The sequence below is a fragment of the Ceratotherium simum genome, chromosome 33 (assembly GCF_057802395.1).
Source record: "Ceratotherium simum simum isolate JZ-2026a chromosome 33, ASM5780239v1, whole genome shotgun sequence".
NCBI classification, from domain to species: domain Eukaryota; kingdom Metazoa; phylum Chordata; class Mammalia; order Perissodactyla; family Rhinocerotidae; genus Ceratotherium; species Ceratotherium simum.
The window spans coordinates 956792-975000 of NC_141932.1; the positions used below are offsets into that span (position 1 = coordinate 956792).

Here is an 18209-nt window from a genome sequence, read left to right on the forward strand (position 1 = left end):
CTTGTCCGACCATGCTGAGGTGGCGTCCCACATAGAACTAGAAGGATGTGCAACTATGACGTACATCTACTGTGGCTTTGGAGAGAAAAATGGGAAAAAAAAAGGAGGAGGATTGGCAATAGATGTTAGCTCAGGGCTGGTCTTCCTCACACACACACAAAAAAAGACACTGAGATAGCACTAGACACTGGTGGGAGTTCAAAACCAAGCAATCATGTTAGATCAGGGTCTGGCAGTTTCTTCAAGAGTTAAACAAGCCATTTGCACTCTAAGTTATTGACAAAACATAATAGAAACATACATCGTATAAAGAACTGACACAAATGTTTGCAACCGCTTTATTTTCAATAGTCAAAATACAGAAATAACCTCAATGACCACAAAAAGATGAAGAGTGGTATATCCATAGATAAGAGTATTACTCAGAAAGAGATGAGCTACTCATATATCACTGATGAGTCTCAAATTATGAAACACAGAGGCAATCAGATAAAAACAGTAAACAGTTTATGACTCCAGTCATACAAATTCAAGAAAATGTAAAGGTATCTATTGTAAGGAAAGTAACTGAAATGTTAGCTGGAAAGGTAGGAATGGTGAGAAGAGATTATGATAAGATGTGAGGAAAATATACAGAGATAAGATCATTATCAGGGCTATGAGGATGGTTTCAGAAGTTCACACCTATGTCAAAACTTATCAAACTGTACACTTTAAATATATGCAGTTTAGTACAATTATACCTTAACAACGCTTTAAAAATTGGCTCAAGAGAAAAAAATCTGTATACCCCACTTTTCGGAAAATAGGTTTGACAACCCTGTACTGACTCCACCAACTGTCTCCTCGTGCCCTCTGGTGATCAGCCATCTCTCAGTGACAACAAATATGGTGAGGGATGAAGGACATTTCTACCTGAGTCTACAGGAATGTTGCCTGGGTCAGAAGAGCCAGGTCCGTGGACTATAAATCCCCATTTTCTTTTTCCTGCCTGTGTAGTAATGACCTTGAAGTAAACAGCATTGTGAGGTTATAGAAATCCACAAAATCTTTTATTTTTGATGACTTCAGCTACACAAGACAAACATGCCTGGAGGTCCTGAGATTTGTGTACAACCTGATCCTCACAGTTGCTGTCACAGAACCATTTCTGGATGCACTTCTAGAAAAGGCACATTCCATCTAGTTGGCTGCAGTCTCCTCCACTCCCTGGTAAGCCAATCTCTCTGTACCAATTATGGTTTTCCCTGGACCAAATGGTCTTACAACCAGTGACCCTCACCCAATGAACTGTGGACAACAGCACACATGGCTCTTCATAGATCTGGGGAAGATATCCCCTACGCAGTGCTGACATCCCGTGAGACCCCCTATGTACAAGAGGTAACTGCTCTCAGATGCACTTGAGGTTCTCACAGCAGCTCTCTACTCAGGGTCATCACTGAGATTCCTGAAACACGACAAAAGAATGTACAGCAGGCAGGCTGAGTTCATGATTTGGAAGCTGGAAAAATTCATCACAAGGATCATGTGAGACCACATGTCTCTGAAAAAGGCAGTCATTCTCTGCAAGCTGGCAGCCCAACTCATATTTTCTGGTCCAACACTGATTCAGGTCCACATCCAGTAGTCAAGGCAGACAGAAAGCTGACCCCCAAGGGCTCATGTTACTCCTAACTTGCTATAATACTTGGGAGAACAGAGGTCAGCTTCCTTGAGCACATGGGGGTGGTGACCGATGCACACCTGCCAGGTGGTAGAGGGGAAATGGCTTTGGCCACAGAAACTAGGAGTGACATCAATCTAGAAAGAGCTTCGGACAGCTTAGAAACGTCCACATATTTACAGAACCTTCCCACATAACTAAGAGGAAATCTCCTCACTGTTCACTCAGATGTATGAGAATCAGTTCAGACAAATGGCTCCTCACAGCTTCCTCTGGTGTCATTCCACTGAACAGGAAACTGCACATTCCCTGCATATCTAAGGCCTTTCTCTAGCATGAACTCTCTGATGTTGTGAGAGGGTAGATTTTCGCATAAAAAATTTCCCACATTCACTGCACTCATAAGGCCTTTCTCCAGTGTGTCCTCTCCGGTGTTGACTGAATTGGGAACTATCCCTAAAGGATTTTCCACATTCACTGCACTCATAAGGCCTTTCTCCAGTGTGAACTCTCTGATGATAACGGAGTTTGGAGCTAGAGATAAAAGATTTCCCACATTCACTGCACTCATAAGGCCTATCTCCCGTGTGAACTCTCTGATGGTAACGGAGGGTGGAACTAGAGGTAAAAGATTTTCCACACTCACTGCACTCATAAGGCCTTTTTCCTGCATGAACTCTCAGATGATAAGAGAGGGTGGCACTACTGGTAAAAGATTTCCCACACTCACTGCACACATAAGGCCTTTCTCCTGTGTGAACTCTCTGGTGTCGAATCAGTATTGAGCTATTAGTAAAAGATTTTCCACATTCACCGCACTGATAAGGCCTTTCTCCTGAGTGAACTCTCTGATGATAACCAAGCCCAGACACAGAGGTAAAAGATTTCCCACATTCACTGCACTCATAAGACCTTTCTCTATTATGAATTTTCAGGTGTATTGAGAGGGAAGATTTTTGGCTAAAGGATTTCCCACATTCATTACACTCATAAGGCCTTTCTCCAGTGTGAGCTCTCTGGTGTTTATTGAATTGTGATCTATCCTTAAAAGTTTTGCCACATTCACTACACTCATAAGGCCTTTCTCCAGTGTGAACTCTGTGATGATAACGGAGGCCTGAGCTAGAGGTGAAAGATTTCCCACATTCACTGCACTCATAAGGCCTATCTCCTGTGTGTACTCTCTGATGATAACGAAGGGTGGAGCTAGAAGTAAAAGATTTCCCACATTCACTGCATTTGTAAGGCCTTTTTCCCGCATGAGCTCTCTGATGATAACAGAGGGTAGAGCTACAGGTAAAAGATTTCCCACATTCACTGCACACATAAGGCTTTTCTCCTGTGTGAACTCTCTGGTGTTGAATGAGCGTCCACCTATTGTTAAAAGATTTTCCACAATCACTACACTTATAAGGCCTTTCTCCTGTGTGAACTCTCTGGTGTAAAGTGAGGTTATTTCTTCGGATAAAAGATTTCCCACATTCGCTACACTCATAAGGCCTTTCTCCAGAATGAACTCTCTGATGATAATGGAGGTCAGACTTAGAGATAAAAGATTTCCCACATTCATTGCACTCATAAGGCCTCTCTCCTGTGTGGGCTCTCTGATGATAATGGAGGGCAGAGCTAGTGGTAAAAGATTTCCCACATTCACTGCACTCATAAGGCCTTTCTCCCAGGTGACCTCGCTCATGATACTGCAGGGTGGAACTACAGGTAAAAGATTTCCCACATTTACTGCACACATAAGGCTTTTCTCCAGTGTGAATTCTCCGGTGTCGAATGAGTGTCCACCTATCGTTAAAAGATTTCCCACATTCACTGCACTCATAAGGCCTTTCTCCTGTGTGCACTCTGTGGTGATAACGAAGGCTGGAGCTAAAGGTAAAAGATTTTCCACATTCAGTGCACCCATAAGGCCTTTCTCCTGAGTGAACTCTCAGATGTATAATGAGGTTATTTCTTCGGGTAAAGGACTTCCCACATTCATTACACTCAAAAGGCCTTTCTCCAGTGTGAACTCTGTGATGATAACGGAGCGCAGTACGAGTGATAAAAGATTTCCCACATTCACTGCACTTGTGAGGCCTTTCTCCAGAATGAACTCTCTGATGATAACGGAGGTCAGACCTAGAAATAAAAGATTTCCCACAATCACTGCACTCATAAGGCCTATCTCCTGTGTGAGATCTCCGATGATAACTGAGGGCAGAGCTAGAGGTAAAGGATTTCGCACAGTCACTACATTTATAAGGCCTCTCTCCAATTTGAACTCTCCTGTGTTGAATGCACACCGAGCTATGGCTAAAACATTTTGTGCATTCACTGCACACATAACTCTTTTCCCCATTTTGCCATCTTTGGGGATGAATGAGGACAGATTGGTGGCTTAAGGATTTCCCACATTTGCTGCACTCATATGGCCTTGTCCCAGTATGAATTCTTCGATGTTGATTGAGGGTTGAACTTTGCCTAAAAGATTTGCCACATTCTCCACACACATGAAGCCTTTCTCCAGTGTGGACTCTCTGGTGCACAACAAATGAGGATTTGTACCTGAATGTTTTCCCACATTCATGGCATGTAAAACACTGTCTTTTAGCGTGGACACCCTGGTCCTGAACAAGTGTGCGTTTGGGGCTGAAGGCTTTCTTGCATTCTCCCCAGGTGTAATGACTTTTTCTGCCTGGTAAAGTGGCTCCACACTGTGTGATTTTGCTTGGCTTCTCCCTGGTATGAGTGGCTTGTTGCTGCTGATGTCCCAAGCTGCCCAGGAAGTCCTTCCCAACCTCCCCCCAAGGAAAGGGCTTCCCTGACACGTGGAATCTGCAGCTCTTCACAAACAAGGCCTTGTCTACACTGCTTCTGAGGGGTTTCTCTCCCATGTGCTGCTCCTGGTGCTGCTGAAAGTTTGCACTGAAATAAAACCGTTTTGTACAAGCCCCACACCTCAACAGTTTCAGGCTGTGTTGTGTTCCGTGCTGCTGAGCCCAGTGGAAAATCTCTCTCAAGACTGGACCACACATCTCCCAGGGGTGGGTCTTCTGGGAAGATGGAGCTCCCTTGGGAGTCCTGGCAGGTGAAACTTCTACAGAAATGCTCTGCTCACAAGGAGCCTCCACATCTTCTGCTCCACAGCAGCAACCTGAATGCAAAGAAACCTTGGTGAAGTACATGTTGACTACAGGGAGGGGCAACCCCATCACAAATGTGCATCTGTCTCATCTCACAATGAATCTATGGGATGCTTCTCAAGACAAGGGAGTTGGAATCCAGCTGAAGGGGCAGTTGGCTGCTCTACATTACTGGGCCCTTAAGGTCACAGATTGCTGGAGACCTCACCAGGGGAAGGATAGAAAGACACAGAGTGACATAAGGAAGAGAAGCAGAGTCTACACATTGTTCTCTGCCCACAACTTCCTGCAGGACTTTTTCTGTTGCTGATGTGAGGCTCAGTAGAAGATGTGTCCAAGCCCAGGAAAATCCAATCACAACAAATTAGCAGCTGCTCAAGGTCAATGTAAGGATATGTTTACACTTCACAGCCCAACATGTGAGGGCCAATGGTGGAGAGCACTGCAGAAGGAGTGTTAAGTGTTTACAGACATGGACCACAGGTGCCTGCCTTGCAGAAGACACTAGCAGCTTTCACACTAAGGTAACTAATAGTTATTGCCATGGGAAACCTGCCAGAGAAAAACTTGCTGAGTTGTGCCCCCTCACGAAAGAAGGAGCTATTGCTTCATCCCAGGACCAGGACTGCCACCTCTCTCAACTGTACACGCTGCAGACACCAGAGCCCCAAGTGCTCCATAGATGCTCATACTCCATAACCTGACTCCATGGCTATCACTCGAGCACCTGTACCTCAGGCACCAGAGCCATGGCTGCTGTGGGCAAGCCAGCTCCTCAGACCCCAGAGACACTGTCTCTCTGTGTTCACCCATGCTCTGGTCACACACTCCATTACTGCTCAGGGTGTGACTGCATCTTACACAGTGAAATCAATGCCACTGCAAGCTACTCAGAATCTGGGACCCTAGAACTGCTATTGCTCCACGTCTGTTCACACCCTAGAATCCAGATCCCTACCTGCACCACAGGTGCCTGCGCATCAGACACCAATATCACCACCATCAGGAAGGCACCCAAAAGCCAGACTTGCCATCAAGAGGGACCCCTCAGTCAAAAACTTTCTCATGGGAGAAAGAGATCATGAGTTCCCTAGCAGCATTCTCCACTGCTGTTGACACCCACAGCCCTAACTGTTGGGGACCCCTGCAATCTTCGCTGATGCTGACCTCAGGTGACAGAGCTATGCAGACATTAAGCTGCTGAGACGTTTTGTAGTAGCAACCACCACACCCCAACAAGATGGTAAACTTGCACCCTCACACAGGTGAAGAGCTCCTGCACCAAAACCTTTCCATAAAGTCTGGAAGAAGTGACTGCTTCATGAAATGTACAGACATCAACAAAAGGCTACAAGAAACACAGAAATCCAGAAAACATGACACCCCAAAGGAACACAATAACTTACCACTCACTTAAAAAATGCAAACCTATGAAGTGTCAAAGAATTCAAAATAACTGTTTTAAGGAAGCTCAGCAAGCTACAGGAAAACAGACATAGACAATTCAACAATATAAGGAAAACAATATGCAAACAAAATGAAACTTTCAACACAAAGACAGGAAATATAAAAAAGAACCAAACAGAAATGATGGTGCTGAAGACTATAATGAATGAAAAAATGCAATAGAGAGCATCAATAGCCAACTTGATCAATCAGAAGAATGAATCAGAAACTGAAGGTAGGTCTTTTGAAATCATCCAGTGAAAGAAGAAAAAAGACCAAAGAACTAGAATGAAGAGGGCCGGCCCCGTGGCTTAGCGGTTAAGTGCGCGCACTCCGATGCTGGCGGCCAGGGTTCAGATTCCGGGCGCGCACCGACGCACCGCTTCTCCGGCCATGCTGAGGCCGCGTCCCACGTACAGCAACTAGAATGATGTGCAACTATGACATACAACTATCTACTGGGGCTTTGAGGGAAATAAATAAATAAAAAAAAAAAAGAATGAAGAAAGCCTACATGAATTACAGGATATCATGAAACAAAACAATATTTGCATTATGGCAGCCCATAGGAGAAGAGAGAGAGAAAGGGGCCTAAATCTTATTGAAAGAAATAATGGCTGTAAACTTCCAAAAGAAGTGGACATCCAAGTACATGAGGCTTATAAGTCTCCTTACAGATTCAATCCAAAAAAGACTTCACCAAGACATATAATAAAACTTAAGTGATGACAAACAAAATTCTGAGAACTGCAAGAGAAAAGAAACTCAATGTATATAAGGGAACCCTCATAAGGATATGAGCAATTTTCTTTGCTGAAATACTGCATACCAGGAGAGAGTGGGATTATGTTCTAAATGCTGAAAGAAAAAAACTGCAAACCCATAATACTTTACCAGCAAAGCTGCCCTTCAGACATGGAGAAGAGAAAAAGACTCTTCCAGACAAACAGAAGCTGAGGAAGTTCATCACCACCTAACCTACCCTACAAGAAATGCTAAGGGGAGTTTCTCAAGGTGAAATGAAAGTACACTAATTAGTAACATGAAAATACAAAACACAGTGCTAAAGTATACAGTCACACTCAGAATATTCTAATGCTGTAATAGTGTGTTAATCACTCAACTGTAGTATAAAGGATAAAAAATAAATAGTATAAAAAATAACTATACCCACAATTGTTTGTTAATGGTTACACAATATCAAAAGATGTAAGTTGTGACATGAAAAACAAAATTTGTGTGTGAGGGAGTTAAACAGTAGAGTTTTTGTATGTCGTCAAACTTAAGTTATTATCAGTTTAAAATAGAATGCTATAACTATAAGATGTTTTATAGAAGCCTGACAGTAACCACAAAGCAAAAGCCTATAGCAGATACACAAAAGAGAAAGAGAAAGGAATGAAAGCATACCACCATGGGAAATCATAAAGGAAGACAGCAAGAGAGGAAGAAAGGAACCAAGGAACTACAAAACAGCCAGACAATATTTAACAAAATGGCAATAGTAGGTCCTAGTAAAACTGTCCAATCAAAAAACATACAGTGGCTAAACAGAAAAGAAAACAAGATCCAACTACATACTACCTACAATAGAGTAACTTGAGATTTCATGACACACACGGGCTGAAAGTGAAGAGATTGAAAGAGATATTCAAGGCAAATGGAAACCAGAGAGCAGGGGTAGCTATACTTATGAGATAAAATAGACTTTACGCAGCCGGCCTGGTGGCGTAGTAGTTAAGTTCGTGTGCTCCACTTCAGCGCCCCGGGGTTCACAGAATCAGATCCTGCGCGCAGACTTATGCACCACTTAGCAAGCCATGCTATGGCTGGCATCCCACATATAAAAATAGAAGGAGATGGGCACACCTGTTAGCTCAGGGCCAATCTTCCTCAGGAAAAAAGGATTGGCAACGGATGTTAGCTCAGGGCTAATCTTCCTCAATAACAAGAAAATAGACTTTAGGGGCCGGCCTGGTGGTGCAGCGGTTAAGTGCGCATGCTCAGCTGCGGCAGCCTGGGGTTCGCAGGTTCGGATGCCAGGTGCGCACCAACGCACCGCTTGTTAAGCCATGCTGTGGCGGCATCCCATACAAAGTAGAGGAAGATGGGCAGGGATGTTAGCCCAGGACTAGTTCTCCTCACAAAAAAAAAAAAAAAAAAAATAGACTTTATGTCAGAAACTGTCATAAGAGACAAGGAAGGTCATTATATAATGACAAAAGAGTCGATTCATCAAGAGGATGTAACAACTGTATATATATATGCACCACACATCAGAGCATCTAAATTAAGTATTAAGCAAATACAAACAGATCTGAAGGCAGAAAAGACAGCAATGGAATATTCAGAGGGAACTTCAATATCGCGCTTTCAATGATGGGTGGATATCCCGACAGAAAATTAATAAGGATATATAAATTGAATGACACTTTAGTTCAAATAGATCTAACAGACATATACAGAACATTCTACCCTACTACAGCAGAATACACATTCTTCTTAAGTCCATACAGAATATTCTCTAGGGCAGATCATATGTAATGTCAAACAAGTCTTAAGAAATTCTGAAGACAGAAATACTATCAAGTTTGTTTTCCTAACACAATAGATAAAACTGGAAATCAGTAAGAGGATGAAAGCTGAAAAATTCACAAATATCTGGATATTAAACAACACACTCTTAACCAATCAATTGGTCAAAGGAAAAATCAAAAGGAAACTCAAAAAACGTCTTGAGACAAACGAGAATAAAAACAAAACATATGGAATGGGAAAAAGCAGTTCTAAGAGCAAAGTTTAGAGTGATAAATGCCAGCATTAATAAAAAAGAAAGATCTCAAATAAACAACCTAACTTTACACTTCAATTAGAAAAAGAGAAAACTAAGACCAAAGTTAGCAGAACAAAGAACAAACCAAAGATCAAAGCAGAAATAAAAAAACTACAAAAACAATGGAAAGATGAACAATACTAAGAGCTAGTTTTTTGAGAAGACAAGCAAAACTGACAAACCTTTAGCCACACTAACTTAGAATAGAGAAAACTCAAATAAGTGACCTCAGAAATAAAAGAGGAATTACAACCGACAGTACAAGAACAGAAACGATCATAAGACTACTGTGGACTGCTATATGCCAACAAATTACATAACCTAGAAGAAATAGATAATTCCTAGAAACATACAACCTACCAACACTGAATCACAAAGAAACAGAAAATCTGAATAGAAAAATAACACAGAAGGAAATTGAATCAGTAATCAAAAATCTCCCAACAAAGAAAAGGCCACAAACAGATAGATTCACTGATGAATTCTATCAACGTTTTAAGAAAGATTAACATCAATTTTTCTCAAACTCTTCCAAAAATTTGAAGATGAAAGAACATTTCCAAGGTCATTTTAGGAGGCCAGCATTAACCTGATACCAAAGCCAGACAAGGAAACTACCAAAGATTACAGGCCAACATCCCTGATGATCACAGATGTGAAAAAACTCAACAAAATACTAGGAAATCAAATTCAACAGCACATGAAAAGAATCATAAACTGTGGGACTAAGTGGGACTTATCCATCCTTGGGATGCAAGGATGTTCATCAAAAGCAAATCAATAAATGTGCTACACCACATTAACAGAATGAGGCAAAATATCATATGATCATCTCAACAGATGCAGAAAAAGTATTTGACAAAATCCAGAATCTTTTCATGATAAAATCTCTCAAAAAATTAGGTATAGAAGGAATGTACCTCAATGTCAAAAAGTCTATATAAGATAAGCCCACAGCTACCAGCAGATTCAACAGTGAAAAGGTAAAAGCTCTCCTCTAAGATAAGGAACAAGACAAGGATACACACCCTCACCACTGCTATTTAAAATAGTACTTAGAGGGCCGGCCCTGTGGCTTGGTGGTTAAGTGTGCGCGCTGCGATGCTGGCGGCCCGGGTTCGGATCCCGGGTGCGCATCGAGGCACCACTTCTCCGTTCATCCTGAGGCCGAGTCCCACATGCAGCAACTAGAAGGATGTGCAGCTACGACACACAACTATCCACTGGGGCTTTGGGGGGAAAAAATAAAATAAATAAAATCTTTAAAATAGTACTTAGAAGTCCAAGCCAGAGCAATAAGGCAAGAAAAACAACTGAAAGGTATCCAAATCAGAAAAAAGAAAGTAAAACTGTTTTTGCAAATCACATGATCTTATATAAAGAAAACCATAAACACTCCACTAAAAAACTGTCAGAATGAATAAATGAACTCTGTAAATTTGTAGAACAAAATAAATGTACAAAAATCAGTTGTGTCTATATGCTAACAATAAAAGACTTCAATGAGAAATTAAGAAATCAATCTCATTTACAACAGCATTAAAGACAATAAAATACTTCGGAGTAAATTTAACCAAGGAAGTAAAAGATCTGTATGCTAAAGAAAATACTTCGGAGTAAATTTAACCAAGGAAGTAAAAGATCTGTATGCTAAAGACTATAAGACACTGATGAGAGAAACTGAAGACACAAATAAATGGAAGGATATTCCATGTTCTTGGATTGGAATAATTATGAATGTTAAAATATCTCTGCTACCCAAAGCAACCTACAGGTTCAATATAATCTTTACCAAAATTCCAAAGACATTTTTACCAGAAATAGAAAAAGCATCCTAAAATTCGACCATAAATGACCTCGAATAGCCAAAGCAATCTTGATCAAGAAGATGAGAGTTAGAGGAATCACACTTCGTGATTCTAAACTATAGTACAAAAGACCTGTAATCAAAACAGTATGGTACCGAAATAAAAAGACACACAGACCTATGAAAAGGAACAAAGAGCCCAGAAATAAGCCCATGCGTATATGACAACTACTCTTTGACAAGGGTGCCAAGAATACACAATGGGGAAAGGAAAGTCTGGATATGCACATTTAAAAAAAATGAAACCAGGACCCTACCTTACACCACTCACAAAAAATAACTCGAAATGGATTAAAGACTTAAATCTAAGATGTGAAAATGTAAAACTCTTTGGGAAAAAACAGAGAAAAAGCTCCCTGATACTGATTTTGGCAAGGATTTTTTCAATATGACACCAAAAGAACAGGCAGCAAAGGCAAAAATAAACAAGTCAGGCTACGTCAAACTAAAAAGCTTCTGAATAGCAACGGAAGTGATCAACACGATGAAAAGGGAGAAAATATTTGCAAATATTGTATCTCATAAGGGGTTAATATCTAAAATATACAAAGTACTCATAGAGCTCAATAGCAAAAGAACAATCCAATTAAAAAATGGGCAAAGGACCTGAACAGACACTGTATGAAAGAAGACCTACAGATGGCCAGCAGGTATATGAAAAAATACTCTTCCTCACTAATCATCAGGAAAATACAAATCAAAACCACAGTAAGATATCACCTCACACCTGATAAAATGGCTACCATCAAAAAGAGCAGAGATAAATGTTGGTGAGGGTGAGATGTAAGTAAGGGAACCGTCGTTCACTGTGGTTGGAACGTAAAAAAGAACCGAAATCATAGAAACACAGAGTAGAATGCCAGAAGCTAGGGCTGGGGGGAAATGGGGGAGATGTCGGTCAAAAGGTACAAACATTCAGTTTTAAGATGAATAAGTTCTGAATGTAACGTACAGCTTGGTGACTATAAACAAACACACAGAGACAGAGATTGGATTGGTGGTTACCAGAGGGGAAGGGGGAGGGAGGAGGGCGAAGGGGATAGTTCAGCACACGTGTGTGGTGATGGGTTGTAATTAGTATTTGAGTGGTGAGCATGACATAATCTATGCAAAAACAGAAGTATAACAACGTATGCCTGAAATTTATACAATGTTATAAACCAATGTTACTGGAATAAACAAAAAATTAAAAAAAAATGTACAGCATGGTAACTATAGTTAATAATACTGTATTGTATGCTTGAAATTTACTGAGTAGATCTTAAGCATTCTTAGCAAAAACATAATAATGATAATAAGGTACATTTAAGAGGTGATGGATGTTTAATTAACTTCATTGTAGCAATTATTTCACAATGTATACAGACATCAAACCATCACGTTGTACATTTTAACATACAGGCAGCCTCCATACCCCCGGGTTCCACACCTCTGGTTTTTCTACCAAGGACGGATCAAATATATTTGAAAAAAGAAAATTCCAGAAAGTTCCAAAAAGCTAACCGTGATTTGCCACACACTGAAAACTACCCTGAATCCACATGAATAAAGCGATGTGTGGGCAGCTAGTGACACAGCACTTACACCGTATTAGGTATTAAAAGTAAGCTAGGGAAAAAAAAAAAAAAGTAAGCTAGAGATGATTGACAGTACACTGGAGGATGTGCACAGACTATATACAAAAACTATGCCATTTTACTGAAAGGACTTGAGCATCCTCAGATTTTGGTATCCATGGGGGGGTCCTGGAACCAGTCAATCCTACTGTGGATACCAATGGCCGTGTATACAATTTTATATCCAGACAAGACTGGAAAAAAAAGAAAAGAACACATCTAAACACTATAAACCATGCAGGAGAGCAGTGAAAAGCAGCCCATGGTTCAGGTTAGTAGTGACCACGACAATGCCTATGTGCCTGGCACAAGCAAGCATGAGGAAATGTCAGGGAAAACAAGAGAGAAAACCTGGGATACAGAAGTGATATGGATGTGGACACAGTGACCTGGAGAGAGGACAAGCACGGTGGAATCCATTAAGCTCCTGGAATCCTTTCTAAGAAGGTCCACACAGCAGGTATTGGGGCTGCAGGAGAGAGAAGAGGGCAGTGCAAACACCCTAGCCCTAGCAACACAGCAACGACCCAGAAAACTGAGGAAGCAAGCAGCGTCCATGGTCTTCATGAAGAAGGATTGAGCAGGAGTGTGTAGTGGGGAACACAGCCTAGTCCAGGTCACTGTGAGGCTGTGAGAGTCTTACCTAGTGAGGATATGAGTGCAAAGTTCTCCAGCATCACATCCAGGTACAGGCGTCTCTGAGCCTCATCAAGGAGCCTCCATTCCTCCCAGGAGAAGTACACAGCAACGTCCTCAAAGGTCACACAGTCCTGTTATGATTGGGACAGATGAAATCATCAACATTCTCTCTCTCTGAGATCCCATAATCCATCTCCCCACACATCTACTCCACACTCATCCTCCTCCAGAGCTCCCCACCTCAGAAGAATTCCGGCCTAGGTGTCACTGATCCCCACCTTATCCCCAGGGTCCCTTTATTCACTGTGTTCAGCCCTCAGAAACATCAGACAGCAGGGCACAGAGACGACATCCAAGCTCTGGTCCTAGCCTGTAGGGTCCCACCCATCCTGTAAATCAATTCCCCTGGAGTCTCCAGATTTGGACTCCAGGACACAGCCAAACTTGGGCCCGTGCTTCACCCTTCAGTCTCCAACACCATGGCCCTAGGGCCATCAGCTCACATGTCCTCTCCACGTACACATCATTCTGTAGATTGTACCTCTCTCAATTCTTCAGTGCCCACAGTTGCACTGTCACAGCTCTGTATTTAAGGAAATCCCCAAATGCTGCTTTGAAGGCATCCTCTATACCTCTGATCCTTGCTTCAATATTAGCCACCCAGAAGCACGTGTGAACTACAGATGCCCATGACCTACTTCCACTTCTGTGCTGCACTTCCTGTCTCCTCAGAGACCACAACCCTCCTCTCTCCACTCAACCTTACTTAAAACTCCAGCCCTGATGGTCTCTGTGCCAGGCACAGTGACTCTCACAAATGACCACATTCGCCTCACACCTCATCCACCATCAACACTGAACACCCCAGACCCCACTGAAGCTCACCACAAAATTCTGGTGAAGCAGTACATTAGTGAATGAGCAGGAGCCCTGGCCTCAGTGTGATCTTGTCTCAGTTACTCCTCTGTCTCCATAGCCATCTCATGTCCACTCATCCCACGGAAGCCTTAGTCACCTGCCAAACCATGCTCTCTCCCACACGGTCACCATGACCACTTCTCCCCTTCACCTGGGTTTGTGTGCAGCTCTGTACCTCATTAGGTGCAGACCAAGAAAACCACTTTTCATTGTGTATCCCCCTCTTTCTGACCAGCTAATAGCATTGTCATGACAACCTGCATTCCTCCACCTAAATGGGATGCACAGCTCCTTCCTGGTCCACACAATAGACAACACTTTTTGATGTCTCCATCCTGAACCCCTCCTCAGATTTCCAGACCTGTGTGTCCAGCTGCCCACTTTACGCCTCCAGTCACTGTTCTCTGAAACATCTCAGACTCCCCACAGGGCCAAAAAAACCCTTCTTATATTCCCAAGGAAAATGAATCTGTCATGAACTGCCACATCCCAGTTGGATCTTCCATCCCTACAACTACTAAGACCAGTGACATGCAGTCATCCTTGGCTCTTTTCCTCCTCTCCCTCACCTATAACATCCAGAAGTCTACCTGACCCTTCTTAAAAAAACAGTTCAACTTTTTGCCCACTTCTATGGCCACCACTCTGCTCCATCAACACTCATCTAAGTTATAGTTGCCTCCTCCTGGGCTCCCTGTGTCCTCCTTTAACCTCATAGTCTAGACTCCACTGTGCAGCCAGATGGAGCCTGTTAAACCTGGATAAGACCAACTCCTTCCTCTTATCCAAACCTCCCATTACCTCCCAAACAAATGCCAACTTCCCAGGCAGTCACATTACTGGCCTTTTTCTTGACCCCCTGCTCCTTGTTCTTAACAGAAAGAATGGAGACTGAATGTCCCCTGTCTCCAGCTCAGTTACATCTCCAAGCATTTGCACACACTGGGGTCTGTTCCAGGGATAACCTTTCACACGTGTTTACACCGTTTGCCAGAAATGGAAACAGCTCCATGTCACCCTTGGCCTCACTCAGGACCCTGCCTGGGCTTAAGGGTATCCCCAGGGTGCCAACACCCAAAAGCAAGGAAAATAGCAAGAGAAGAGGCTCAAGTCACCGAAATCCCTGACACAGGTGGTGTCAGGTCCACTGAGCGTCTGAGACACCCTCTCCTTTCCTGTGTAGGTTCCCTAAGTGATTTTTCTAGTATCAGAACCTGTGGCAAGAGGCAGACAACCATGGCTGGGCTAAATGTGCACAGGCCTCCCCTGTATCCCCGCCCAGCCCTGGAACTTGGTCACCTCGGGTTCACTTACTAATCTCCGTGCCTCAGTCCTCACAGCTGCCACTCACCAGCTCTGTGACCTTGGACGAGGACTCAGCTCCCTGTGCCTCACTGTCCTCATCACCCCCATTCCACTCTGTTCTCTCTCTGAGCAGCTTTTAGAAAACTTTTTAAACCCTAACGCACAGTGTCCCTCTTCTGTTCACAACCCTCCATGGCTTCCAGGGCCCTCGGATTGAAGGAACAGCCCCTAAGCCTCCAGTCCAAGCGACACTCCTCCTCACACTCTTCACTCCACACAGAACACGGACCCCGGGTCCCCGACTCCTCCCGGCTCAGTCGCCCTGACGCCTCTCCCCCGCGGGCCCTCCCCTGGGACCCTCTCCCACACCCGCCACCCCGGCTCTCAGAAACAGGCCCCACGAGCGCCTCCCCGTCCCGGACACCGGGGCATGGGCTGCAGGCCCGTGAGCGGCGCCCGCACTCGGGGCTCTAGGGCTGGGCTGGGCTGAGGGCGGGGAGGGCGCGGAGCACAAGCACTGACCTGAGCCGGCTCCCTCCGCGCGGCCGCCGCCATGGGACTCTGGGGGCGGAGCGGGGCCGGGAGCGGCGGGAGAGGAGGGGACCCGGGCACGGCGGTCCCTGTCCCGGCCCTGGCGTGGGTCCCCCGGGCGGCGTCGCGGAGCCTCAGACCCACCCTCTGCTGCGCGTACAGCGCTTCCTTCTCGGTCCCGTCACCTCAGCCCCCGACCCAGCACTCAGCAGCCTCTGTTCGGGCGAATAGGCCCAGCAGCAGACAAAATGGTCGCCCCGGGAGGACGCCGGAAGTCCCGCCCCTGACTCATTGAATTCGCACGGAAATACTTTCACCCTGATCTTTCATTGGGTCAACTCTGCGCACGTTCTTTCGGGTAATGTAGTTCCCGGAGCTCTAGTGCCACAAGGAAGGCGGCCGTCCGAGGGATGCTTAAAAGTGGTGTTCCTGGCTAGAGGGGCCTTTGCTCCTTGTGAAATGCAGCGAAAAGACGTACTTTCATTCTCCGTGAAGCTTAGCCCGCTCCCAGAGCATAAAATTGTTAGAGATGCTCTCAAATCTACTGCTCTAAATGTCCATATCCTTCCATAGTCACTCAGACATAAAATGATTCCACGCATAGCTGGAGACATTATGTTATTCCTCTTCCAGTGCATCCAGCCTGGGGCATTAGCCAGTTTGTGAGTTTCACTATGGTTGGCTAGGAACAAGAGAGACCCTGAGGGCTATGAAGGGAAGGAAGAAGAGGGATGTTAGGCTGCCCTGAAACAGGTGGACAAGGAGGACCTCTGCCTCTGGTTCCCACAGAAAACTTCTGCCTTGCTTGTATAGTGATTGTGTTCTACCTATAGAGGAACAGTTTTGCCAACATAATATTTCTTACTCCATACCCTAAGACATACTCAATTCCATTTAGCAAACTGACTTCTATCTCAAACGGAGACCAACTTAGCTAATGCTGTTTTGGCTTGGGTCAGTGGTTGCAACTTGCAGTCGCAGTACGTCTGCAAAAGGAACATCTGAACCTCGAGATAAAAGGGACATCTGAACCCCATGATCTCTTCTCCTTGCTGATAAATGATGATCATTTTCCAGTGATTGCAGGTACAGTTCTGCATGGGGAATTGAGATTATCTCAGAAAAACTGTTTTGAAATGCAAATTTCAGAAAATTAGTAGTAATGTTTATGCAGTTTTATCACACAAAATTGGGGTTCTCTTGCCCGATGTGCATAAACAGCCAATTAATTACAGCATCAGCTTTTTGGGAGAAATCAGCTTTATTCTGTGAGCTCGATCTGCAGGGAGATGGGGCATGTGCCCTCAGTTCTGTCTCCTCAATTCAGGATTTGGGGTGAAATTTGAGAAGTTAGGGGGCCAGACAGGCTGGCATGCAGAAATGCTAGCGGGACAGGTTTTGACTGGTGGGATTCAAGCACTTATGGTAAGGTTTTAAACATTTATGACAGGGTTCTAAACATTTATGATGAGCTTCTGAACTTTTATGATAGGGTTCTAAACATTTTTGATGAGGTAGGGAAGGAATTTTAACACCGGATCTTCCTGAATGAGGGATCCCTCGCTTCTGATAAGAGTCCGACTTTCAAGTTCCAGTCCTGTCCTGGTCCTCGGGTTCCGTGGGGAGGAGGATCTTTGGTTCCTCAGTCATTTCAGGTCAAAATTTCTTCTTCTGCACATGCTCTGACTATGTGATTCTGCACATTATCTGAAAGACAATTCTTTTTTTTTTTTTTTTTTTTACTTCTTGTATTTATTTATTTTTTTAAAGATTTTATTTATTTATTTTTCCCCCCAAAGCCCTAGTAGATAGTTGTATGTCACAGTTGCACATCCATCTAGTTGCTGTATGTGGGACGCGGCCTCAGCGTGGCCGGAGAAGCAGTGTGTCGGTGCATGCCCGGGATGCCAACCCGGGCCACCAACAGCGGAGCGCGCGCACTTAACCGCTAAGCCACGGGGCTGGCCCTTTATTTTTTTTTTTTTTATTGATGTTTTAATGGTTTCTAACATTGTGAAATTTGGGGTTGTACATTTTTGTTTGTCCATCACCACATATATGACTCCCTTCACCCCTTGTGCCCACCCCCCACCCCCACTGCCCTGGTAACCACAGTCCAGTTTTCTCTGTCCATGTGTTGGTTTATATTCCACATATGAGTGAGATCATACAGTGTTTGTCTTTCTCTTTCTGGCTTATTTCACTTAACATAATATGCTCCAGGCCCATCCATGTTGTTGCAAATGGGACGATT

The 18209-nt window shown here is 43.8% G+C and overlaps 1 protein-coding gene across 4 annotated transcripts in view; it reads right to left on the bottom strand.

Annotated features, from left to right (window-relative positions):
• Window positions 1-324: 324 nt before the first annotated feature.
• Window positions 325-18209, bottom strand: part of LOC101393485 (uncharacterized) — a 49009-nt gene continuing 31124 nt past the window's right edge. Inside the window, exons 1-4 of one of the 4 annotated variants that reach the window (XM_087420919.1) lie at window positions 15947-16207; window positions 13206-13332; window positions 4616-4811; window positions 325-3796 (exon numbers count right to left, since the gene is read on the bottom strand). In XM_087420919.1, coding sequence (XP_087277045.1) covers window positions 1984-3796; window positions 4616-4811; window positions 13206-13332; window positions 15947-15979 — 2169 coding nt within the window. In that variant the 5' untranslated portion in view covers window positions 15980-16207 and the 3' untranslated portion in view covers window positions 325-1983. Of the gene's footprint in view, window positions 4812-13205; window positions 13333-15946; window positions 16209-18209 lie in introns of those variants that run through there. The other 3 variants (XM_087420917.1, XM_087420918.1, XM_014794383.2) reach the window with 3 other exon arrangements.